At 39.6% G+C, this 26,567-nt stretch overlaps 2 protein-coding genes across 3 annotated transcripts in view; one reads left to right on the top strand and one right to left on the bottom strand.

The window, feature by feature from the left end:
- The first annotated feature begins 228 nt into the window (after nucleotides 1–228).
- Nucleotides 229–15,560, top strand: LOC117297004 (armadillo repeat-containing protein 2-like). The gene is made up of 17 exons (XM_033780121.1): nucleotides 229–278; nucleotides 1,163–1,412; nucleotides 1,742–1,814; nucleotides 2,023–2,191; nucleotides 3,836–4,013; nucleotides 4,618–4,793; nucleotides 5,196–5,383; nucleotides 6,005–6,107; nucleotides 7,890–8,068; nucleotides 9,080–9,276; nucleotides 9,831–10,071; nucleotides 10,633–10,825; nucleotides 11,328–11,450; nucleotides 12,318–12,431; nucleotides 13,011–13,143; nucleotides 13,793–13,953; nucleotides 14,382–15,560. The coding sequence occupies exons 2-17, from the start codon at nucleotides 1,183–1,185 to the stop codon at nucleotides 14,549–14,551; spliced, it is 2,628 nt and encodes an 875-aa protein (XP_033636012.1). The 5' UTR covers nucleotides 229–278; nucleotides 1,163–1,182; the 3' UTR covers nucleotides 14,552–15,560.
- A 6,210-nt stretch (nucleotides 15,561–21,770) lies between these two features.
- LOC117296541 (androglobin-like) overlaps nucleotides 21,771–26,567 on the bottom strand; it is a 64,085-nt gene continuing 59,288 nt past the window's right edge. For both annotated transcript variants that reach the window (XM_033779510.1, XM_033779511.1), the window contains exons 42-45: nucleotides 26,217–26,406; nucleotides 24,879–25,008; nucleotides 23,354–23,543; nucleotides 21,771–22,654 (exon numbers count right to left, since the gene is read on the bottom strand). In XM_033779510.1, the coding sequence (XP_033635401.1) occupies nucleotides 22,427–22,654; nucleotides 23,354–23,543; nucleotides 24,879–25,008; nucleotides 26,217–26,406 (738 nt within the window). In that variant the 3' untranslated portion in view covers nucleotides 21,771–22,426. The remainder of the gene's footprint in view (nucleotides 22,655–23,353; nucleotides 23,544–24,878; nucleotides 25,009–26,216; nucleotides 26,407–26,567) is intronic.

Genomic DNA, 26,567 nt, shown 5'->3' with positions numbered 1-26,567 from the left:
GCATAGTATAACCGTCTGGCCGAGGTTTCGAAAAGGGTCTTTTAAAAAAAGCTGGTCGAAAGCTGGTCTCAAACCTCTTCACAAAAATACACAAAACACAATTATACGGAAACTACACACTTTTTATATTAAACATAAACTTTAGAAGCCTATTAAAAAGAAGGAAAAAGCAATTAATTAACTTATTTGAACGGCAGCCTGTGATGTCTTTTCTGACAACAGAGGGCGCTGTTCCGTAGCTATGAACGCTAACATTTTTCCGATGTCGGCTCAGGAAGGTAAGCATAAAAAAACCGCCGAAATAACACATTTTTCTGAATGCGATCTCGTTTGTTAGCCTGTTACCCTTTTCCGTAACATCTAAGGGTTTGTTTTATTTGAGAATTAGTGACCGTCAGTTGCGATATTTACGTAAATTAATGGTCTTGTTTTGTTGGTGTTATCGCTGTCAGACAAAACTTCACTGGATTGTGTGTGAATGAAAAACGTCGGGTCGTTGGTGTTTGTGTTTGATTTGATCATTTGCATTGCCATTGCTATTGGGAAAATGTACATGGTCACTTGGTCATTGTACAGATGCAACTTGACGTCGAGGCCGAGGGTGTAGGAAGTTAACCTGAAGTTAAGTCTGAAGTTAGAGACTGCCTTTTCTAATTTAGAAATTATAAACAACAGAACAAGCAAGGTAAACTAAAAATGCAACAACAACCAATCAAGAAAGCTGTGCTTGTGTGTGCTTCACTCACTGTGACAAGTTGAGTGCCAGACATTGTGTTTGTTTTCTCCCAGGAATACATTTAAGTTAAAAACATGTCAGGTACAAAAAGGATAACTTTCCGTATGGCACCACCACTTTTTCACTAATTTTTCCAAAAAGGGATATCTCATTGAGGTAAATTAGATTCTATATTATTTCATATCGAATGAAAAAGTGGTGACGCCATACGAAAACTTCTCCTACAAAAATGTAAAAACCGATGATTTATTTAAAATGTGGAAATAAAAATAGCTGCTCTTTGAAAAACGATCACTTACTTAGTAAGGTGTGTATTGTCTCACTAAATAAGTAAAGCTTATTATGTTGCCCTTAATTTTAAGATTTATTATAACCAAACATACCTTCCCTATAGAGTTTCAATTTTGTTTTCCTATTTAATTGTAGCCTGCAGGTAGTATCGCACCATGGCTCAAGTGAACAAGACTGGGCAGAATAGAAGGCGGCCCAAGGAACCCAAAGCCTTTTATGAGAAACCTGCTGACGTCACAACAAGCTCTGACATCATCAAGGAAGCCCGGTCGTCACTACGCACAGTACGCACAAAGCGACCATTCACGCCGTTGGAAGATAAACGGACACTTTTTAGTGGAAGTGTTCCGCGAAGTCCAAATGACAGACCTCCTTCTGCATTTAGGTTTGTTTACCTTTGATAAGTTGCTAGAACTATATAAGAATGGTAATAATACAGTGCTTTATATGTGACCTGTCATGGACAAGAGCACTGGACTCAAGCTCTGGTGTTTCTGATCAGCAGAGTAAGGGTTTTGAGTTTTGCTCCTGACACTTGTGTCCTTAAGCAAGATACTTAACCATTAGGCTTACTGGTTCGTCTTTCGGATGGGATACTTTTAAGCTGTTGTGTAATGCCTGTAAAAGAAGTGAGTATACAGTACTATTATAACATATTGGTGTGTATAGGTAAAACCAAAATGAAAATTCTCTATTACATTTTTTTTTTTCCAGCCTGGGTGCTCGGCATTTTGATGGCAGCGATTCTCGACCATCATCTGGAACAAGGCTTACCCCTCTTGAACATGTAAGTGTTTTTTATTAAGCTCCTTAAATATTTACCGCTTTTTGTTATAACATACTAGTGTGTAAGCTAGTTTTTAAAACCATTTGAAACCAGCCATCTGCGCAGGTTTTATAAGGCAGCACAACTGTGCGCAGGAGTACATTAGATAAAACTGTTATAAAATTTTCACGATTTTTCTTTTTCCTCCAATCTCGTCCCTGTTCTGTAGATGCCAAGCCAATCCATCAGTCCAGTATCCCCCTCTTCCAGCGCTGAATACGTTCCCCATCTGGCCAAACCCCCAAAGCCCCCACCTCTGGATTCAACCCGAGCAACGTCCGGAAAGCGACGGATGCACACCAAGTTGAAGAGCGCCCTTAGTCAAGATGGTCTTGCAGGTGAGGTACCAGCCTAAAACACATTCAGGGGCCAGGAATTTGACAGGCTTTGGGTTTACCATTCCAATGATTTGATTGGTTGATTAGGCTCTGAAGGCGTGTATATGTAATGATAATGAAAACTTATAAAGTGCACAAATCCACAGAAGTGCTCATGGCGCTAAAATACAAACAATAGCATTAATTAATATACAATAACAACAACACAAATTAAAATGTAAACCTAAGGTGAGAGAAATCTAGAACATGTGGTATAGAATACAATAATACAAATGCAATATTTAAGAAAAAACATCCTAAAAGGTAACAAAAATAACAATAATTAAACCATTGAATCAAATGCCTGTTTGAAGAGATGTGTTGTTTTTTAAATTGGGTCAAAGAAACGGATGATTTTACTAGTGCAGGCAGTTTGTTCCATAGACGAGGGGCAGCATGTGAAAAAGATCGGTCTCCCCATGAATGTTTGGAAATGGGCTCAAGAAGGAGGCTAGAATTATAAGACCGGAGTTTTCGAGGAGGATTGTATGAGCTGAGAAGATCTGTAGTACTGGTTCCCCCAAAATCCTGAATGTGGTAGCTGCATGGTACTTTTTCAAGGGGTTTCTGCTTCTCACTTAACAAATATTTTGGGGTATAAATGGGAAGCTGAGAGGGCTGGGACAGTCAATCAATCAATCGTCCGCATAGACAGCAAAGGTCCGTCGCGCCGATCTCCTGTGTCCACGTCCTACAGCTTCGTCCCACATGCCGTCAATCACGCTGGGCCGACCCAGTTGTTCTTGCCAGGATGACCTGGGACGACCGCGGGGTCTCTTCCAGCCGGGACCTGGTGGATTACCTCGCCTGGAATCGACGGCGATGCCCAGAGCACTTTTGGCTGGGATGTTGTCAGCCAGGCGAGCGACGTGACCGAAGAAGGCGGTGCGGCGACGTTGGATTTGGTAGTTGATGGTGGGCAGTCCTGTCCTGTGGGTGACCTCGATGTTACTGATGAAGTTGAACCACTGGGACAGTAGTGTGTTGGAATAACAACCCGTTAGTGCTAATTATAGAAGCTTGGGGTTGTATGCTCCTTGGGAGTTGAGAACGTTAGAGGAATGGTATAGGTATGCCCAATGAGCAGGGATAATGCTGTTGTAAAGGGCCACAATCTAGCTACTAGGACAAGTGCCCAAAATAACAACGAAGTATTTAGTTATCAATTTGGTTTTGAAACTCAAACCAATAACCTCTGGACTAACATTCTACTGCTATCATTCAGTTTGTTTAAAGCCATTATACTCTTTCGGAACAGGAAAAAAAGAAAAGATTTACAAATAACTGACAGGGTTTACAGCAGGTAATGGTGAAAGACTTCTCTTGAAATATTATTCCATGAACTGCTTTACTTTTTGAGAAAACAATATCATTTCTCGTTATCGAGAATTACAGATTTATTTTAAACACATGTCATGCCACGGCGAAACGTGCAGAAACAAGGGTGGGTTTTCCCATTATTTTCTCCCAACTCTCCCAACTCCCAACTCTCCACAAATCTGTTTACCGAAAGTCGTTGCATATGGAATTTGAGGTATTGCATACCTATCAGTATATATTTAGTTTGTGGTAACACCATATGTGTATCTACTTTTTCTTTTGCAGTTCAAATTTTACCCCAACCCTTAGAGAGGCAGCTATCCAACCCTCTTCCGTCCCCGACTCATCAGGAGCTCCTTCAGAGGAGGGTCCACAGTGGGCCAAAGGAGAGGACGAAGCCCCCGTCTGAAGACGGGATGCCGAGAGTAAAATCTGCAGACAGTGTACCAGTCCATAGAGAGAAGTAAGAAATATTTATAAACAATTCAATAGTACAACTAAGCCTTTTTGTGGCATGGTTGGCTTTTGCTTAAAGCGCTCGCCTCTCACCAAGGTGACCCTGGTTTGATTCCCGACCAGGGCAATGTGAGTTGAGTTGTGCGTTGGTTTTTCTCTGCTGTTACACGAGGGTTTTCCAGACCATCCGGTTTTCCTCCCTCGTAAAAAATCAAACACTTTCGATCTTGGCGGTGCTCCGTGGTCATTATGGGTTGACGTGGCTGGCAGCAAAAGGCACCCTTGCGTGCCTGCTTCTCGAACATGTTGTAGCCGTGCCTTCACAATTCAGCTCTTAGCTGCGAATAAGGATGGTTAGCCCCCTAAATTATTATTAAGCCTGTGATGGTAACGTGGTTAAACGTTTAACTGACTAATCAATCGGTTACACGTTTACATTTTTAAGGTTTGGATTAAAACAATTCTTTTAAAGAACAGTGCAAAAAGAAAGGGGTTCACTCCAGTGCTCCTTGTTTGATCACATAGGTTGCAGGAAAAAATACTTAGCGCTTTAGGATGAGGTAAAGGTCTATATAAGAACAAGTATTATTGTTATTATTTTGATTTTACAGATCTCGGGTTTCCAGCAGCACGTCAGCGAGGGCTGAGAGTGGCTATGTTAGCGACCGAGTCTCCAGCGGGAGTCGATCTGGGGGTAGTAGTAGGGAAGAAGAGACGCCGGAGGAGGCCCTCTATTGGAATACGAAGGTCAGCCCAGTACTGGAGGGAATGGTTCCGGAACATATAGGTTAGTTCCTTTTAAGTATTTCTTTGTAAATCTATTTGAATGAATTGACCTTTGAAGGCAGTGGACACTATTGGTAATTACTCAAAATAATTATTGGCATAAAACCTTTCTCGGTAACAAGTAATGGGGAGAGGCTGATAGTATAAAACATTGTGAGAAACGGCTCCCTCTGAAGTAATGTAGTTTTTGAGAAAGAAGTAATTTTCCACGTATTTGATTTCGAGACCTCAGATTTAGAATTTGAGGTCTAGAAATCAAGCATCTGAAAGCACACAACTTCGTGTGACAAGGGTGTTTTTTTTTGTAGGATTAAGACAATTGAAGGGTTCCAAAAACCAAACGTATACTTTGCAGTAAGGACAAAATTAAGTTCCTGATTACACTGAGTCCTTTATTCAACAGGCAAAGTACCAGAAGCAGAAGAGGAGCGGTTATGCGCAGCCTGCAGTGCCCTCTATGACGTACTTGAAGAGGGATCAATGTTCGGCAGGGCCTGCAAGCGACGGAGAACAGCGCTGCGGTCGATATTTAAGTTAACCGATGTCAGCAATCCCAGGGTGCAACTGCAGTCTGCCAGGCTCATGATGGCAGTGAGTATTATTGATAATTAATAATAATATATGGATTAAGAAGTAGTTATGAGATATTGGAAGCCTTCCCATTAAAGGGAAGGTACACGTTTGGTTATTACTCAAAACAAATATTATATTAAAAAATGACTTGGTAACCAGCATTGGGGAGCTGTTGATAGTATAAAACATTGTGGGAAACGACTCCCTCTGAAGTAATGTAGTTTTTTAGAAAGAGGTAATTTCTCACTAAAATAATAAAAGACTTCTAGCTAGAAGTCTTTTATTCTTATCTGAAAGCACACAAATTCGTCCAACAAGGGTGTTTTTTCTTTCATAATTTTCTCGTAACTTCGATGACCAATTGAGCCCAAATGTTCACAGTCTTGTTATTTTATGGTTATGATGGGATACACCAAGTTAGGAGACTGGTCTTTGACAATTACCAATAGTGTCCGGTGTATTTAAGTGCTTTGTCGACAATGAGCATCAGCTTGAAGATGATTCGTTGAGAGATAGGGAGCCAGTGATGTTGCTTGTGATAGAACAGGATTTTCTAGACAGTGCCACGATGCAGGCTGCAGTGTTTCGGAGGCAATGCTTTCCAATATATATATTTCTTTATTGGTTTCTTTTTTTCAGCTTGGTGTAAATGGAAGTAACTTAAACACTTTGAGTAAACTCATCTTGAAAGTTAGCAAGGACAACAACAATGATCTGCTATTTATGGAACACAACATTGTGGGTAAGCATAAATATACAAATGTTATATCGCTTGAGGGTGGACAGGTGACATTAGCTCCTCAAGATAGTGGAAGTCGACAAACTATAGTTTGTCATATATTTTAGTCTGTAGAAAATTGAAAAAATAAATCAAAGAAATAATAGTTTGAAGACTTCCAACCTGACTTCTTATGTTTTACTTTGGTCACAACTTTGTCTTTCACAAAGGTCCTTTTAAGCTGGCATAGGGTGATGTTACCAAATCAAATGTGTCTTAAAGCCATTGGACACATTCTGTAAACAGTTTTGTCTAAAGGCCCACACTTCGTGTATCACAACTTCTATATAAAATTGGTCATCGGAGTCGGGAGAAAATAACGGGAAAAACCCACCCTTGTTTCCGCACGTTTCGCCGTGTCATGACATGTGTTTAAAATAAATCTGTAATTCTCGCTATCGAGAATTGAATATTGTTATAATGTTTTCTCAAAAAGTAAAGCATTTCATGGAATAATATTTCAAGAGAAGTCTTTGACCACTGACTTCTGTAAAGCCTGTAAGTTATTTGTAAAGCTTTTATTTTTATTTTTGCTCCGAAAGTGTATAATGGCTCAAAAGGGAGGGTATAACTTTGGTTGAAAACCAGTGTATAACATTTTGAGAAACAATTACCTTCAAAGGGATGTGGTTTTAGAGAGAGAGATTCAAAAAAACAATTAAGGGTACTAATGTTAAGTCATGACACTCCTCTCTCATTACTCCTGGACTGACCCCGATCGTAGCGGGGGAGCACTAATGTGCACCTACCAACAGCAACTCTCTGATGACCTGAGGATGGTTGATATTGGATTGAACCAACTTCACCAAGACATTCAACATGCTGATTAATTGAAACAAACAATTAAAGATGCTATGTCAGATTTTTGGCCCCAAACATTAAAAATTAGATTTTTTTGAGTGAATGGTTTTTCAAAGAGTGTCACCCACTCTTACGAAAAAAAGTTTTTACTTTTAATGGTCAGGAACCATGATAACAATTTAAAACGGTTCTTATAAAACACATAAGCATTGGCCACGTGATTATATTGTCGTGATCCCGACAAAAACTAATTTTGAACACTTTATTTCACTATTACTAATAATTGGCCAACTTTTTTGAGCAATGGCTCAAATGAAAGCTTGTAACTTTCTCGACCCCTATCAAAATACCTATTTAATTTTAAATCAAAATTTTTGGGTCAAATCGGCCAAAAATCTGACAAAAAAAATCAAAAAAAAAAAACCCAAAATGTAGCCATTGAGCAACGCCTGTGGGCTGGACATGCACGGATGTAATCATGAAGATCAATGTAAAGTGCACCATTGATACTTTATTGTAGAATGCGCTATATAAGAACTAGTTGTTATTGTAAGAACCAGGTGGCACGGTTGGCTTGTGCTTAAGGCGCTCGCCTCTCACCAAGGTGACCCCAGTTCGATTCCCGGTCGGGGCCATATGTGAGTTGAGTTGTGCGTTGGTTCTCTGCTGTGCCACGAGGGTTTTCCAGACTATCCGGTTTTCCTCCCTCAGGAAAAAATCAAACACTTTCGATCTTGGCTGTGCTCCGTGGTCATAATGGGTTGATGTGGCTGGCAGCTGAATGCGCCCTTGCATGCCTGCTTCTCGAACACGTTGTAGCCGCGTCCTTTGCAATTCAGCTCTTAGCTGCGAGTAAGGATGGTTAGCCCCCCAAATTATTATTATTATTATTAAGAAGGCATGACAATTGTGTAAACTTCTCTTCTACTCCCCCTTTCTCTGCAGATTTGATCGTTGCTCTAATGAGCGATCTAGACTTCAAGACGCAGTCCCATGAGCTTCTAGTCTACCTCGTTGGTTCAGTCAGGTTCCTGACTCAGAACCACTACAAGGTTCTGGAACGCTTTGTCCAACTTGGAACTATCGAGCATGTTATGAGGATCATGAAGTCAGTCAATGAAGCGGTAAGTAAAGATATTTAAAAACAAATTTACAATTTTGGTTATACAAGAGATCAACTGGCATCACAAGGCCTTAAGCATTTTTGTGATACGGCGTACACAATGCTACAACACTATTAGGTTTGGGTATACTTGTCTGTATTGACCCCTTGCACGCGCGTCACATGCGGTGACTGATGCCACGCTCACCATGTTGGTGGGCAGTTAGGTTTACGTGTATTAACGCCGCGTCGCCTAAAATGCGCACTTCACTGCATAACGCACAGCATACTCTATGCCTAGAGTTATATATGAAAACGCACAGTGAAATTGCCCACCAGTATGGTGCATTCAAGATTTTTCTGATGATGACGTCAGGTGAAACTAAACTAAACAGTGCACTCCTATTGTGTCTGCCATACCTCAAAAAGGCTTATGGACAGCCACTTCAAGGCAAGAGATTTACTTAACTGGCACCAGGAGGCACAATGCCATCTACTCCTGGGGCTGAAACAGGGTTACCCCCTTCACAGTCATTAAGAATGTAGGCATGGGTATCATCCACTAGGAGCCACCTACTCCTAGGGCTGAAACAGGGTTATCCCCTTCACAGTCCTTAAGGATGTAGGCTTGGGTATCATCCACTAGGAGCCACCTACTCCTAGGGCTGAAACAGGGTTACCCCCTTCACAGTCCTTAAGGATGTAGGCTTGGGTATCATCCACTAGGAGCCTGGCTGCTGCTCTACCTTCCCAACTTTTAACGAATCAATTATGGTTAAGTGTCTTGCTCAAGGGCTCGAACCCACACTCTGCTGCTGACAGCACCAGAGCTTGGGTGTGTTGAACTAGATCGCTCGGCCACGATGTTGGGCGTTTTTCCCGGCCCATTACACAAGCTCTGTTAATCTAATGAAATGTAACACCCAGCAGGTTCATGGTTCATGGGGTTTCGACCTCGACACTATAGGGGAGGACCAAGGCCCACTGCTGTTGTTCTTATTTCTATCGCAATCATTTTCTCTCTCCCACACAGAACTCTCATGGCGGCAAGCTAGCCAAGGGGTCAGCAGGGATCATGCTCCAGCTCATCGCAACGATGCGTAACTTCGTGGACCACAAGGACCATTACGCACTCTTCATTTCCCATAATGCCATTCCGGAGATTTGTCGCTCCATGGACTTGTACCCGAGCGACTCCGAAACCATGATGCACGTCGCTAGAATATTCAGGTATTTTGTGATTTTGTAATTTGTTATTATTATTATTTTTTGTATGAACAGGCCTGGAATTTCAAGTTGCCCTTGTCTTGACCTTGGTGCCCTTTCAAAAATTCCCATAGACTTTAAGATTTTCCAATGGAGGTGCCCTTTTCAAAATGAAAATTGCCTTGCCCTCTAAAAGATGAAATTCCAGGCCTGTATGAAAGTTCGCCCCAATCAAGGCTAAAAGCCACTCTTGGCATGGGGCTACAAGAAGAAAGATTGTTTATTGATACATTGATTTATTGAACTGATATTCCTTTTAAAACAGTCAAGATTGTAGGATGGAAGGAAACATCCACCAGGCATGGAGTTCCAAAGTGATGCAGTACGTGGAATAAAGCTGTTGGAATGGCCTGTGTTTTCTACATCTAAGCAAATGAACAGAATATCAACACATATACATTATATTACTACTATCTTCATTTACCTTGAGTAAGGATTCATGTCATGGCCCAAAACTTGATTTACAAAAGGTATCAAAACCCTTTTTCGAAAAACTTGTTTGATTTTTTGCTCAACAGTAAACTGACCCTCAACCCTGAGTGTTGCACTGTCTTAGGCGAGTACCCAACAGCGTTTCAGTCCATCTTGGCTCTACTCAGTCGATACCAAGACCAAAGTTATACCGTCGTCAGACTGAGCTTTGCCCTGGGGAATCTTACGGCCAAGAACGACGACTTCAGATATTGTTTGTTCAACGCAGAGAACGCCATGGAAGTCATCTTGAATGTTCTACGACATCACTTTGTTAAAAGTTTACAGGTATAAGTTTGAACTTTTGTTTGTGGAGAAATGTGCTTAGCACTCAGCGATGGAATTTCATCTTTGAGAGGTATAAAACAATTTGCGCTGTGTAATGCATGCAAAGAACACAGTTTTTTTTGTCGCCAGACACACAATGCCTGAAGGCCACTTCTAGGTGTTGGCAACAATTATTTTTGTCCAGAGGCCGTTGCCACCTACTCCTAGGGCTGAAACAGGGTTACCCCTTTTACAGTCAATACGGATGTAGGCTTGGGTATCATCAATTCGAAGCCTGGCTGGTAGAGCAGAAAGCACTACCTCCCCAATTTTATGTAGCAAGTGTCACAACCGAGATTCGAACCCACACTCTGCTGATCAAGCTTGAATCCGGTGCTCTTAACCGCTCCACCATGACACGCCACAGTTACACTTATCCTGAAAGGAGCTGCTGTTAGCCGAGGTGTTTGCCATGGTGTTACAATGGAGATTCACCAAATGTGAAGGCTAGTCTTTGACAATTACCAATCATGTCCAGTGTCTTTAATTAACATTATCAACGAAAATATTTTCATATTCTAGAAATCAAAATCTGGTTCTGCGGAGCCGGCCAAGTCTCCAGACGGGGATGTCGAGTATGAGAACTCAGCAAGCCTCGTTGAAGACGTGTTGATTAAGTTGATTAGAGTCATTGCCAATCTCTCTATCAACCAAGACATCGGGCCGCTTATAGCATCAAATGAGAACTGCGTGGATCAACTTATGCAGATACTCGGTGAGAAATGTTTTAGAGCCACGCCGGGGGAGGGGAGGGGGGATTCAAAAAGTTCAGTACCCTTGGTGCTTCAAAGGGTTGAATGTGGGATGTTGTGGCTGAGAAGTCCAGTTCAAGGTATTGCAGACAATCGGGTTCGTGACCTAAAAGTGGGGCTCAACCAAAATTAAACAAAAAGCAGCCATATTTCAAAAACATGTTCTACTTTTATGTTCGACCCTGCATTTTGACGATTTTCAATCAAAACAACATTGGATTTGAGTGGCATAAACAAATTTATGTGGTTGTACCCTCAAGTTATTTTAATTTATTCTTAAAAAAATATCCCTTTGTAAATTCAGGAAAGATACTGAATGTTGGAGCGCCATGAGCTTCACTGATTGACAGATTTGAGTGCTATGTAAGGAGCCACTATTATTATTAAAATGAGACCATCACAAAACTGAACTTGACATTAATATAATTTTTGTTTTTGCTTAATTTTATATTTCTTTTGAAACAGAATATAAAGACATTCGTACCAGCGAGGAGTTAGTTTTGAACACAGTGATCACAATCAATAATCTATCGTTTTATGACGTCATCGGTAGCTGTATTGTGGAGAGACAAGCAGAAATTTCCAGACGTGAGTATTTTTTTGTTTGGTACTTTTTATTTTGCAAAATGTGAAACGATTTTGAGATCTGGTGGAACGGTTGGCTTGTGCGGAAAGGGCTCGCCTCTCACCAAGGTGACCCTGTTCGATTCCCGGTCGGGCCATATGTGAGTTGAGTTTTCCAGACTAGCCGGTTTTCCTAAAAAATCAAACACTTTCGATCTTGGCTGTGCTTCGTGGTCATAATGGGTTGATGTGGCTGGCAGCTGAATGCGCCCTTGCATGCCTGCTTCTCGAACACGTTGTAGCCGCATCCTTTGCAATTCAGCTCTTAGCTGCGAGTAAGGATGATTAGCCCCCCAAATTTTTATTAATTATCATGTTAATTTTGGTTTTACCCATATGTAACGTTGTGTCTAAGCACTGTACTTTCCCGAGCTCTGTGAAAAAAAATCACATACATATTACTTGGGTTGGATTTTAACCCACGACTTTTGCAATATTACAGCAGTGTCTTACTGCTCTAATATTAGGCACTTTGTTTTTTCGAAACCTTGAGACCAATTAAGAACGCACTCCGCGGTAGTGAAGTTAATATTGATCCTTAATGAGCTTAAGTAGTACTCCCGGCCAATTTTTCTCCCTTTCGCCCAGGTAGTAGTTTAAAAAGCAGGACAGTTCTCTTTAGAACTGAAAAGTCTTCCGAAATCAGAAGAAACCTGCTCCGCTGTAGTAGAATGTAAAGCATGACAGTTCTCTACACAACAAAATCTACCTGGCAAGTAGATACACACATGGTGTTACTGCAAACAAAATTGATACCTCACCATGCAATGCCTCAAATCCCTTATATAAAAACTAGTTACGACTGTTATTATTATCAATCTCTTTATGCAGTGGTGCTGAAGTTACTGATGAACGATAACATGGAAGCCATGATAGAAGCGTCCAGAGTTTTTGGCAATCTGTCCCGCACTGTTGAAGTCAGAGATTTCTTGACATCCAAAAAAGGTAAATCTACTCATACTTCTTGTAATTCTCGTCCTGTGTCAGTATGTGGTTAGGGCTGTGTGTTTGAAGAGTCAAAACAGGAGAAGTGAAACAGCCTTGTGTAAACACAAAATTTATGCAGTGGGCTACAAAAGCCAACATCCTTTTTTTATTTCACAAGTTGTCGGTTGCAAAGATGAGCCCTTACTTTGCGACTGGAGTGGTTTTAATTAAAATACAGATTTAATTCAGTTAACTCAGCTTAAAATCTGGCAACTACCAGCTTAGAAACAGACTACAAGAGCTGGCAAGCTTCTTGCAACATGTGGCATCAATATGCAAATAAGGTCTCTGACGTATTTACCAATATTAAGTTATTATGCATATCAGCTGATCATCCATCAACCAATTACAGCCAGGCATTCCAAATTCTTCATGAATAATGGATGAGGCTGGAGATCCATGTGACATCAATATGCAATCAAGGTCTCTGATGTACTAACCAACAGTAGGTAATCAAGCAAATCAGATTACCTCTGTTCAACCAATTACAGCCAGGCATTCCAGCCTCCTCATGAATAATTCATTTATTTACTATAGTGGATGAGATGATGGTGACGTTACTTGACGCAGGCAACATGGAGATCGTTTACACCGCGTGTGGGGTGCTCATTAATATGATGGCAGATGAACATAGGAGGCCGGTACTCAAAAAGGAGGGCGGAATCAAAAAGTAAGTCCTCTAGAAATGTTTAGAAGCATTCACTGACATAGTTGTAATAATAAAGACCATTTATTATTTGCCATGTCTGTCTAAAACTTGTAAAAGATACTCCTGGCGCAGGAGAGATGCCGGAGCAAGTTGGCCTACATGGAGATATTAATTAACAGAAACTTAATTTTTTCTCAGAACTTGGGAAAGTACTGAGTATATAGTGCTATCACACCTCAATGTTAGGGTAAAATCTTATCAATATTCTTTATCCCCGATGCAGATTGAACTTCTTTTAAATACAATGAGATACAAAGACGAAAACACAAGTTGCACAAACGAGTTTTGAAGATGGCATATGTAGTCATTTGTCAGAGATTGGGGGGGGGGGGTTCATTCAATAGTGCTTGTCCAGAGTATGAGAAGGATTGGGAAGAGTATGAGAAGGATTGAGTGGCGCAAAGGTTGAATGTGAAGACGTTTGGCGTCGATCGGAGCTGCCTGGGTGGTGCATTAACATGTATCAGGCTGGGATTCCAATATCGCATCTAAGTAAAACATTTTTATTGCTAAGTAGGATTTGAAACTTTGCATGGTGCTCTTTTATTGCTCTTTTAACAAACTTGTTACTTCCCCCCCCCCCCCCCCCCCCTCCGATCCCCCTCTCCAGATTAACGGATGTCTTGGTTGACTTTGGTCGATCGGATTGGCAGCTTGCCAGCATGGTCTGTAAGATGTTATGGAACTACAGCGAAAACATCACAAACTCCGTCGAGTGCTTCGGGGAGCAGGAAGCAGGAAACCTCATCGATAAACTGGCAGATTTTCTTGGTAAGATTTTTGAAGTATTTTTTGGGGGCCATGATAAGCTTTGAAATATTATACATGATTGGTGATGGATTTTAGTGCTATAAGAAGCCATTACATGTGTGAATATGAATAGGGTAGATGGCCTTAGCTTTCGATCCAAAATGTATGAAAGGATGGATTACTGGACCATTAAAGTAGTAAATGCATTGTAGGTATTACAATGCAGGGAAACATGAAAGGGTAGGATTAGAGAGCAAGTTGCATTAGGATGCCACTAACTATAGACAATTAAAGAATAATAGGATCATATATAATGTTATATAATTTAGGAATATGATATAATTAACAGAAGAAGGTCCCGTTTGGATCCAAAGCTTAGGCCATCTACCCCACTCATTATAGTATTATATAATTTAAAATATATTTGTTTGAAATATGTTTCTATCCAGATGAAGACACGGCAATGGAGGCTCCAGAGGGAGTGGACTGGGACCCCGAGACCATGGACTTCATGAGGTCAAACTGGCGGACGGAATTCTGCCCCGTGGCGGCGCAGCTTCTAAACAGGGTGGAGCAACACCAGGCAGACTTGGTACCCATCGGCGGTGAGGCCCCTTGAGGGCCATCTTTGTCTAGTAACTGTAATGTGTGGTATTGAAATGTGCACAGCACACCCAAGGTGCCAGCTTGTTTTGTTTTTTATAATAGATGGAAATTTGCATCGGGATAAAGAATATTAATTTTGGGTTTTACCCATACACACTGATGTGTGTTATCACTGTATACTCAGTACTTACCAGAGTTCTGGGAAGAAAATCAGAAGCATAATACTCGGGTGGGATTCAAGGGATTTGAACCCACAACCTTTGCAATTCTAGAGCAGTGTCTATTAATAGTGTCAAACTCATTGTCACAAACAGAATAATGAAAAATAAGATATTATTATTTTTTTTGTATGTAACTTCCCCAAATTAAAATCTTCCATTCCTACTTCCTGATTGTTCTTTGAAGAAAATTTCTGTTGCTGCAATCTCCTAGAATATTTTACCAACAAAATCGCAATCAAAGCAGGTCTCCAAGTAAAATGTTCACAAATTCCACGTCATGCTTTTGTAAAGGATTGTCCCCAAGATATGCATAATTTTATCTCGTTATTATTTTTCTTACGAGAAAGATTTTTTTTTTTTCAAAAATTAAATGGAGTGTTGAGTGAGTGACCAATTTGAGTACCTGTACAGTGAACTATTTATGGTAAAAACTTATAATAGCTGTGTCAAATGCTTTAAATTATCAATTTTAGGTTTGTTTTATGTAAATAGTTGCACTTTTAAACACACCTGTGAATATTCAAACCGTCCAAAATATGGGTATTGTTATTAAAATACTTAAAGTACAGTCTACATGGTTTGCGTTTGGTCACTTTTCCCAAATTTGTGTGACGGCAGGGCCCATTTTCATAAAGCCTGTAAGCACAAAAACTTGCTTAGCATGAAATTTCTTCCTTTATAAAAAGAAGATTAACAACCAAATTTCCCTGCGATTTTCAGGTTAACAAAACAACAGCTGAATGCCAGTAACAAGCAATATGCAACAAATTAAAATTTGGGTGGTAATCTTGTTTTTATCAGGGCACAAATTTCATGCTAAGCAAATTTTTGTGCTTGCAGGCTTCATGAAATTGGGCCCTGCTTAACAGTAGCCCTTATTTCAATGTTGTCTATCAAGTCAAATGTATCTGTAACTGGTAACCTTCTTATTTTTGCTTAGCAGAAAATGTTTAAAGACAGTGGACACTATTGGTCATTGTCAAAGACCAGTTTTCTCACTTGGTGTATCTCAACATATGTATAAAATAACAAACCTGTGAAAATTTGAGCTCGATTGGTTGTCCGAGTTGCGAGATAACTATGAAAGTAAAAGACACTCTTGTCACACGCAGTTGTGTGCTTTCAGATGCTTGATTTCGAGACCTCTGATTCTAAATCTGAGGTCTCGAAATCAAATTAGTTGAAAGTTACTTCTTTCTCGAAAACTACGACACTTCAGAGGGAGCCGTTTCTCACAATGTTTTATACTATCAACCTCTCCCCATTACTCCTTACCAAGAAAGGTTTTATGCTAACAATTATTTTGAGTAATTACCAATAGTGTCCACTGCCTTAAAGCAGTATTGTCTTTTCAAGCAGTTCTATAAAACTGGGGATCAGAATGTGAATATTTATCTTGTCATTGTCAGTGTCATTGTCAGTGTCATTGTTGTTGTCAATGGTAACACCGCAAATGTGTCACTCTATTAGCACATTGTGAAGCAAGATTAAGTGTGTTGTGACAAATGTTATGCGCATAAGAAATTCACCCTTCCAAATAATTTGTCGTCACAAGTAGACCGTTTTCTTGAATTGAACATATTTATAGAAAGAACAAAAATGGATAAGTGAGAGGAAGTGCGTAAATCTGCAGTCCTCTGAGACATTATGAAGGACCAAAATCATTAAAGGGGTAGACTTCCATGTACCAAATTGTCTAAGAAAAGGGATTTATTTCTGTTTATTCCACCACCCTGTTGCTTACAAAGTACTTTTATGTTCCATCAAAAATTGAAACGAGTAATGAGTGACCATTTATTGAGAGTGAGTTATTTATGGTAAAACTAATGAGAGATATTTCAAATGCTTTCCATTATTAATTTTATGTTTGTGTGATGTAAATAGTTGCGCTTTTAAACACATTTTGCTTTTGTAAATATTCAAAACCGTCCACAAAATATACGTGTTTAGTTAAAAATAATTATGTGGTTTGCTTTGTATGGGATATTTCTTTGAAATATGTGGAATAAAAATTGCTATTGTGAATGTGAATATTTGACTGTATGGTGTTTCTATGATGATCCCGTGTCTGCTTTGTAGGATTTGAACCCACCACCTTGTGATTGCAAGTCATGCAGTCTAATACTTATTCATATCAAAGTGGGATTTGCACTAGCACCATGAAAAACATATTCTCTTGATAAGAAACCACTGGCTTTAATCAAATAAGCGGTTTATTATTTGACGTTTCGACCATATGCTTTAGTCAACTTCCAGCTAATGTAACTAAGTCAAGTCAGACTCTGCTAGGGTCGAAACGTCTGGGGCGAATTTCATAGAGCTGCTTAAGCAAAAAATTTCCTTAAGCACGAAAATAGCTCGCTTGTTTTACACATGTTATTGGCCAAAATGTCATGCCATATACATTGCTTATGACTGGTATTTAGCTGTTGTTTACTTAGCATAACAATTGAATGGAGTCTTGGCCGGTAATCTGATTTTACTAAGCAAGGTTTGTTTTGCTTAAGCAAAATTTTGTGCTTAAGCAGCTCTATGAAATTGGGCCCTGGCCATTAACTACTTTTTGTTTGCATTTATACCATAGGTCCTTTTAAAAGTCCTACAAGGTAAAGGGTTTGACAAGAGTTATCATAGATGTAGATGTGGATGTATCACCCTTCCCCCTACATTGCAATAATCTTCCCTGCACTGATAATGGAACAGCCCAGCTGTCACCGACTTCCTTCCCAATATCATGCCACTGGCTCAAGCGAGCTGGCTCATTAATGCTCGACGATTTTGCCGCCAACTCACAACTTCTATAATATTGCAACTGAATGTTGGCCTAGGCCTATCGACCTACACTGTATATTGAAGCTTTTTGTTAAAGTTGAAGTTGAACTGTCGTTCTGCCTTGATGTATATCCAAGGGAAATTTAAAGTGGAGTCTACTTTATGAGCGACTCAGTTTAGTTATAAAACTTATGGCTAGTCCAAGACGTTTAAGGAGCAAGTTGCCACCGAGCAGGCGATGTCAACGCGCACCCAAGGGCATGTGGAGCCAAGGAATTCTACGGGTGATTTTGATCATGAGCACGGCATGGCTTCACCTCAATGGTCACGGTAACTTCTGCTTTACGTTGGACAAATTTATCAACTTTTTACATAGAATGATGAAAACAAGCACAGACATAATACTCGGGTAGGATTCGAACCCACAACCTTTGCACTTTTTAAATTTTTATTTGGCCTAATAATAAAAGTTCTTCCCTTTTTGTAGGTTATCATGATGCTTCTTCAGATTGCAAAAAATCAAGTTTTAGTGGTGGACCAATGCGTTTTGACCAGGAGGTACAGAGCCCAGGGGTTGTGACATTCACCGTACAAGCCGAGAGTTCTGCCGTCGTTGGACTGTCCCAAACGTCATTAGGCGACCGCAAGATGTATACAATAGGTAAGCCATTTTTGTTTGAGAGTTGGTAGTCGATATTATAGCCCCAAAGTATTGGAATTGACTGCCGAGGGAACTGTGTTGTCAAAGGCACTGGACACCTTTGGTAAAAAAAAAAAAGTGTCAAAGACCAGTACTTCCACTTGGTGTCTCAACATAATATGCATACAATTTGCATTTTCAAATTCTTATGTCAAACTTTTTAGATGCTGGGCACCTCTGAAAAGCAGTGTTTTACAGAGAGGTTTCCCCAGGGTAAAATAAGAAATAAATAAATAAAATTACTTCAGAGGGAGCCGTTTCTCACAACTTGTATACTATAAACAGCTTTCCATTGCTCGCTATACCAAGTAAGTTTTTATGCTGACAATTAGGCTATTTTGAGCAATTACCAACAGTGCGGGGGTGGGGGGGGGGCGACCGATGATCCGTATCAATCCCGGGCCGTGAGTTTTTAAAGTCCATTAACATATTATGTCTTCAACTGCCATGTTTTGTTAAAGTTATCGGGGGAGCTCTCAACACGGTGTCAACTATTGGGCGGTGTGAGGACGAATCGTGTGAATGGTCAGTCGGCCCAGTGTCTACTCCCGGAATACTCAGTGATTCTAACCCACGGGGCTTCTGGATCGAAACCAACGGCAGTTACATCGCGGTGGGGAAGCTTGGGCAAAGCGAACCCTTCATTTACGGAGTCGACCCCGCCCCTATCACAGTCCGGTTTTTGGGATACGCCTCTGAAACACCTTGCACGTGGGATTTCTGCGGTGGGTATTAACATTTCAAAAAGGACATGTCCAGTCAGCAGTTTTCTTTTCTGTAGGCCGGCATCAAAATTGCCAACGTCGAAGTGCTTTTCTTCAATGGGGGAAACTTGCCACCGGGCAGTGGTAATTTTTGTGTGTTTAAAGTGTGCTGACAACGGGTGAGATGTTGTGATTTTGTTTTGCGTTTGTCTGTCCCGTCCGAAATTGTTCCGTGTTTTGGGCACAGTTTGTTTTTGCGTCGGAGCGGCGAGCGAGCGCGTGCAGCTTTGCCAAATCGTCAAAAAGCGCGCGCGTGCATTTCCCATAGGGTTCTTCCATTCTGCAGGTAGGGGTGCTGTGTTCATCTATCTACGTTAGGGAGAACGGAACAGCAACGGCCTGGATTGAGATGCTCGGCAACTTTCTACCCTCGAGGGCTTCGTTTGAATCGTCCACCCAGCAGTAGCCCTTCGTCGTGGCTAGGAAAGCAGCGATCCTTGGAGGGGAGACCACGCCGGCAAAGCAGCCAAGGGGTTCACGACGCAGAAACGACAAGGGATAGACCAAGATACCGGACTCTAACCTTTTGGGAAGATACAAAGGTTGGTTGCAACTCACATCGTACCCAGTTCTTTTATAAGCAGTCGTGACCACATCATAATACCTGCGTTTACATTGGAATTAGTTTTTGATTAATTATCCCTTACGAAACGCTTAGAATAATCCTTTCTCGAATAACCTGTCCTAATAACTTAGGGTGGGTTAAATGCGTCCTAACGTCTTTGGACACAAATCTTAACTGATCGTCCTACTAATCATAAGTTAGGACGAGTTTGGTGACCTCGACGGCAGAAATGATCCCAACACGCAAAAAATTACAAATCTGTGAAAATTTAGACTCAATATTGGTAATCGAAGTTGCAAGAGAACAATGAAAGCAAAAAACACCCTTAGTGCACAAAATTTGTGTTTTCAGATACCTGATAAAATGTTTCAGGCCTGAAGTCTTTTAATATCTGAGTGAGAAGTTACCTCCTCTCAAAAATTATGTTACTTCAGAGGGAGCCGTTTCTCGCAATGTTTTATACTATCAACAGCTCTCCCTTGCTCGTTACCAAGTATAGCTTTTTGCTAACAATTATTTTGAGTAATTACCAATGGTGTCCAGTGCGCCGGTTTAACTATTGAAGCCCAAAACTCTTCAATATTAAAATGATAGTTAATATGTAATTTATGTAATACAGTGGAGTCCAAATTTAAAGTATATGTCAGCATCATTTATCATTCTAGTTACGTGTAAACTAATTATCTCGACATGTTTTTAAGTGGTGCACCACCATTTTAATAGTTGTGGGCCGTCAAATTTCACACGTGAAGTACACAGCCACAATATTAATCATGGATCCCGTTTTCCATTTCCATTTGATTAGTAACAATTTTAAAACCACAGATGTTAGCAGTTATGTATTATATCAATTAACAATTAACAGTAGCTGAGTCAACATTTACGAATAAAAAGTCCTCGAGTTTGTCAAATACAAATCTGAAAAACAGTTAAGGCCATAAAAATGCCTACTTATACAACAAGACCGGATCCAAAATGAATTGAACAAGCACTAGAAAAGATCTTTCTCATTTGTGACCCGCTCTGTGAAAATGGGAAGATGTAGGCAATTTCAGGAATTGAGTTATATGCAGTGGTGGAAAGAACACATCAGCAGCAGTAATTTGGCATGTGTCTAAGCTTTGGGGTGTATCGCGTTGCTGAGTTACTCCCGTTTGAAATTAGCCACTTTTTGTGAAAACGAAGTACAAGTAAAATTATATTTTAAACTACAATTTTGTGCAAAAAGATACAAATTAGACATAAGTATGATCACAAAATTGTTGTATTCATAGCTTTATTGCCTTAAAGTAAGGTCCAGGTCTACGATTCGAACTAGGGGGTGCCCAGACGATTGAAAAACAAGGAAGAAAAACAGTTTATCACCGAATCACTTTCTTATCAACACACTGTTTCTTTATTAACACAACTTGTTGAAATTAATATAAACATATTCAGTAATAATCTAGGCTTCCCCGAATTTTGTTGAAATTGGCCAGGGAAAAAACGACCTAAATGAATACATTTCAAATGAATTGCTGCAAGAAAACTTGAGCAGGAAAATACAACTTTTGAATAGGACGGATAAATATCATCTTGTGGATAAAAAATTGCAATATTAATAAATTGAAACAAAATATATACAAAAGTAAACACTTTTTACAATCATTAAAATAGTTTAAAAACAACAAGCTTCCTTTAATAAACGCTCGTATAATGGAAGGTCTGTTAGAGACAGTATCAATTTGGAGCTAGAATGTTTGTATTTCTTTCCAAATAATTTTTATGGAAATATTGGTAAGGGCACTGGTGTTCAACAAATTAGAAATGTATTAGCAAAAAACAAACCTTTCTATGGAAAGTATTGGTTTTTTTTTCAGTCTCTAACTACAGCCACGGAGTGCAATTATTTTATTACATTAAAGCCAGTGGACACTATTGGCAATTGTCAAAGACTAGTCTTCACAGTTGGTGTATCTCAACATATGCATAAAATAACAAACCTGTGAAAATTTGAGCTCAATCGGTCGTGGAGGTTGCAAGATAATGATGAAAGAAAAAACACCCTTGTCACACAAAGTTGTGTGCTTTCTGATGCTTGATTTCGAGACCTCAAATTCTAAACTTGAGGTCTCGAAATCAAATTCGTGGAAAATTACTTCTTTCTCGAGTACTACGCCACTTCAGAGGGAGCTGTTTCTCATGTTTTATACTATCTACCTATCCCTATCACCTGAATCAAGAAAAGTTTTATGATGATAATTATTTTGAGTAATTACCAATAGTATCGACTGCCTTTAATATTTACTTCGCTGGTACTTTTGCTCAGGAGTAACCATGAAAATATATATACAAATACTCCACATGTGAGTGCCAGTGAAAAGGGTATCATCTTTAGTTTTTATACAAATGGACGGATAAGGCTAAATTCACACACTAAAGGTTCCTCAAACTATACACAATAAATTGAAAAGTTTTCAGGTATACACGTAGATATCTTTACAAAAATACAAAAAAATTTATAAGGAAAAAAAAATTGGACGGAATTTATAATGACACTGTATTTCATCTTTAGAGAGAGAGATTTTTTATTAAGCAGAAAGGTTTGTGTTTATCAATCTTGCTTTAATAGCGACAGTTCATGTGTAACGTCATTGCTATTTTTAGGAGAAAATAAAATTAGCTGTAACAACTTACCAACCTTAAGGACCTTTGGTATAAATGCTAAAAGTAGATAATGGTCTGATGTTTCGACCCTAGCAGAGTCTTTCTCGAGAAAGACTAGGGTCACAACGTCAGGCCATTTACTATTTTAAAAAAAAATTTTGTTTTATAGGAAATACAACATTTGTGTTTTGCACTGACACAAAGAAATGATAACGCTATTTTATTTCTTCTTTCCTTTCGCACTTTTCCCCTTCTTATTGGGACTTTTCTTTCCCTTGGGACTCTTCCGACCCTTGGGTGACGGCGATCTCTTCCTCTCCTGCTCTGCTTTCATGGCGGCCTCAGCAGCGGCAATCTCTTCAAGACGCTTCTTTTCTGCCTCGAGGAACTTCTGACGGAAGGCTTCTCGCGGCTCGTTGATTGTGGCACGTCTCTCGTCCAGGGAGGTCTGTGGATCGAAGGTAAAATTTGTTGGGATCAATTTCATTTTTCTACTACAGGTTAAACTTTTTACAAATTTTGTACTCCTATTGTTATAATTCAGTTTTTGATTTCATTTTAATTCATACATTTGTACCTTTTGCCTTTTGTTCAGCGCCCTATAGCATGTCAACATGATAAAGGCGTTTGGTATTTTTATTATCATTATCATAAAAACCTATACCAGCGTACTTATCGAAAAATTGAGTTGTCGACCACCGGTTCTTTTTCAGAACCAAGACTACTCAAAAGAGATTTTTAATGGTGCGACCGAAAACCTAACCTCCGAACATGCAAAGTTTCAAATCCTACTTAAAAAATATAAAGTTTCAAATCCTACTTAAAATATATAGAAATCTCTTGTTGAGGAATGTTGGTGCTGAAAAGAATTGGTGGTTAACGACTCAATGTGTCAATCAGTATGCTCTGATTGTCTTCAGGGCCCACTTTTCATAAAGCCTGTAAGCACAAAAACTTGCTAAGCACAGAATAGCAGGCTACCGCTTAGCAGAAACAGGTTATCAGCCAGCATTACATTAAGTTTGCTTTGTTGTGGCTGGTGCCCCACTCACAGCTTTATGAAATTAGGCCCAGGAGTCTTTCTTAACACCCTATCGTTAACCATCTGGAATTTACAATCCCTTTTAGTCTGGCGACTACTACCAACCTGAAGGTCAATGCATTGTTGAAGCTGCCTCTCCTTGGTCTGGTTTCTGTCCTTCTTATCCTCTTCCCTGGCATCCAAGACGGATTCTCGGAACGCCTTGTAGCGTCGGACCTCGTCTTGCTTCACCCGCATCTGTCTCTCAATCTCAACCTCATCCTTAAGACGGGGCTCTCCGGTGAAATCGGCAGGTCTGAACGGGAGAAAAAAATCCTTGAGTTTAGTTATTAACTTTTCAAGTCAATCAACATTTACTTCTATAGGCCTAATATAATGGTGACCAACGAAGAATAATTAAGTACAATTATTTAATTACACAAAAAAAAAATTATGAATAATAAAATGAAAATAATATAATGTAATGGATTACGGAGCAAACAAATATGGGCGCATTTACAGAAGCCAGGAAGGCAAAATGTACAAAATGTAGGAACTATTTCAAAATCTAGACAGGGTCTAATTTCATAGAGATGCTTAATAAAAGCACAAAAATTAGATAAGCCCAACAAAAAAATTAGATTTACAAAAAAAAAAGGTTACCAGCTAAAATAATATTTCACTCGAAGCATTTGTGACTGGTATCCTGCTTAGTGTTACTGAGCTAAGCATCGTTTGTTTTGCTTAAGCAGCTCTACGAAATGTGGCACTGGATTTAAACAGATGGCAACAATATCTTTATTTAGCAAACTAGTAAATATAAGGAAAATTTCCAAGGAATTTTTACAAACCGATAAACTAATTTTTACCATCCAGTACATTCAGCATTAAGGATTTAAACAGTAGGCCTACAGATTTAAAACTAAGCCTGTTCACTACAAATAATAAAGCTTTAAAATTTAGTTACAAAATCAGGTAAAGTCAAGTATTAACACAAGGATAAAACAGGGATTGTTTAAATAAACTGCTGAAACATATGAAAAAGGATAACAGTAATATGTTTCCAAAACTTTGAATGTAACTTGTAAGGCTTCAAAAAATACACTCAATAGGGACCCATGTTAATACATCAAACTTCAAAAATGAAGAAGATAAAATAAAGAGCAAAACAAAAGATTGAATAAAAGAAACAGAAAATTAGCAGAATACATGGAAATACACACACTTTCCATATCAAAAAGTCATCAATAGTATTCACACAACAATTATTGCATACAAGAATATGTTCCCAGCTTGTATGACATTTTCATGATTTGTGCAATTCATAATAGGGTTAAACCAATGTTTGTATGAGAGAGATTGGCTGTAGCCAGGGCCCAATTAAAGAGCTGCTTAAGCACAAAAAGAAGCTAAGCTCAACAAAATTAAGCTTACCAGAATAAGGTCACCAGCTAAACTACCATGTCACATGTACAATTTGTGACTGGTATCCTGCTCATTTCTGCTTTAACAGTATATTTTTGAGTTTTGAGCAAACATTTCTTCTTAAGCAGCTCTATGAGATTTGGGCCTAGCTTGGTGTTTATAACACCTTCGCGACGTTCCCTTGACAGGAAGACCATCTGAACAAACAACTTTCCACATTTCTTACCTGATGTACGGCGTAAGGTCAACGGTTCTGAGGATTTCTTTAGGCGGGGGTGGGGGTGGAGGTTCGTTTGTTAGAACAGCCTCCATTGGGGGATGCTCGAGCTCAGAGGCTGGGGTCTGGGGAAGACCAGCTGTCAACAAATAAACAATTAAAACATGTTTTTGAATTGAGTAATAATCACGCAATGGGTGACATCTTTCTTGTTCTTTCCTGTTGTCTTTCATAAAGTAAACTTTGGATGTACCCTTGTGTAAATACAGTTTTAAGTTTCATAGTGTAAATATTGTTCACTTCAACATGAATTGTTGTTCTGTAATTTGTATAAATATTTTGACTGTTATTAACACGTTCGACAAAGCACATTTTTATTTTATGAACAATAAACATTGAATTGAATTGTTATTTTTGACTGATGAATATGTTAATAATAATAATACTAATAATAATAATAATAATAATAATAATAATAATAATAATAATAATAATAATAATAATAATAATAATAATAATAATAATAACCGTATTTATAACGCCCCTTTTGCCAAAGGATACAAAGCGCCAGGTATTATTACTGCAAGGAGTGGGGCGAATTTTTTGAGATATAAGACCTAATCCTTAAGCACCATGTAATGGTTTACAAGGTGCTGTGGCGCAATATGCTGCCAATCCAGCCAGGAACACCGGGGCGAACCCCTTCTGTTGTCGATAAGTGCACTGGGTTCTTTTACATGCGTTTACACAACATAAGGACGAAGCAATGTTTATGTGTCTTGCTTAAGGACACAAGTGTCACGGCTGGGGATGCGAACCCACACTCTGCTGATCAGAAACACCAGAGTTTGAATTCGGTGCTCTTAACCGCTCGGCCACGACACTCAAAGTTTAAGTATAAGACTATTGAGATTTGCATTTTGAAGGCCTGGAATTACATAAAGGCCGTGGCCTCCGTTGCCCTGGTCTTGGCCTTGGTGCCCCTCCAAAAGTTTCCAATAGACTTAAAGATTTCGCAAGGACATGCCCTTTTCACACTGAAAACAGCCTTGCTCTCTTAAAGATGACATTCCAGGGGTGGATTCCACAAAGAGTTTACACTAGTCTTATCTTGAGTTAGGACGAGTTACTTGTCCTAACTTAGGACTAGCCTTTAGTTTTTAACATCTCCTAGGACTAGTCCTAATTAAGGACTAGTCCTAATTAAGGACTAGTCCTAATTAAGGACTAGTCCTAATTAAGGACTAGTCCTAAGTAAGGACTAGTCCTAATTTCTTTGTGAAATCCACCCCTGGTTTTGTGTCACAAATAAAGCAACCCTTGAGAGTGATTTTCTCCGGTGCTTACCTTCTCCCTCTAGCTCAGCCTTCTCTTCCCCTTCCTCCTCTGTCTCCATCTTGATAAGATGCTCCTTAAGGAACTTCTCTCTGGCTGCCTGGGCCTTGGCCGCCCTGCCTGGCTCGGCCGCCTCCCAAGCCTGCTTCATAGCTCTGATCTCATCTTGCCGCTCCGTATCACGCTTGATCTCAACCTCCTCCTGAAGAAAGGAAATCAAAAAATTGAAAGAGAGAACTTTACTAAGGGGATTCAAAAAGTTGGGATGAGTTCTTAAACGGCCGTTTAAAACAGGCAGGGTCGTGGCTGTGGGATAAAGGCTGTCACTGAAGGTGGGGTCCTTTATCATGTTTCTGCCCTGGC

Source organism: Asterias rubens, chromosome 11 (genome assembly GCF_902459465.1).
Source record: "Asterias rubens chromosome 11, eAstRub1.3, whole genome shotgun sequence".
Lineage (NCBI taxonomy): Eukaryota > Metazoa > Echinodermata > Asteroidea > Forcipulatida > Asteriidae > Asterias > Asterias rubens.
The sequence above is the reverse complement of the archived record's forward strand: the minus strand, read 5'-3'. Positions and strand labels throughout refer to the sequence as shown.

Bases quoted from the DNA above. Each gene is read 5' to 3' on its own strand.
- LOC117297004 (XM_033780121.1), top strand. From the start codon at position 1,183: ATGGCTCAAGTGAACAAGACTGGGCAGAATAGAAGGCGGCCCAAGGAA. The intron at 1,413-1,741 runs GTTTGTTTACCT...TTTTTTTTCCAG, and splicing joins AGACCTCCTTCTGCATTTAG to CCTGGGTGCTCGGCATTTTG. The intron at 8,069-9,079 runs GTAAGTAAAGAT...TCTCCCACACAG, and splicing joins TGAAGTCAGTCAATGAAGCG to AACTCTCATGGCGGCAAGCT.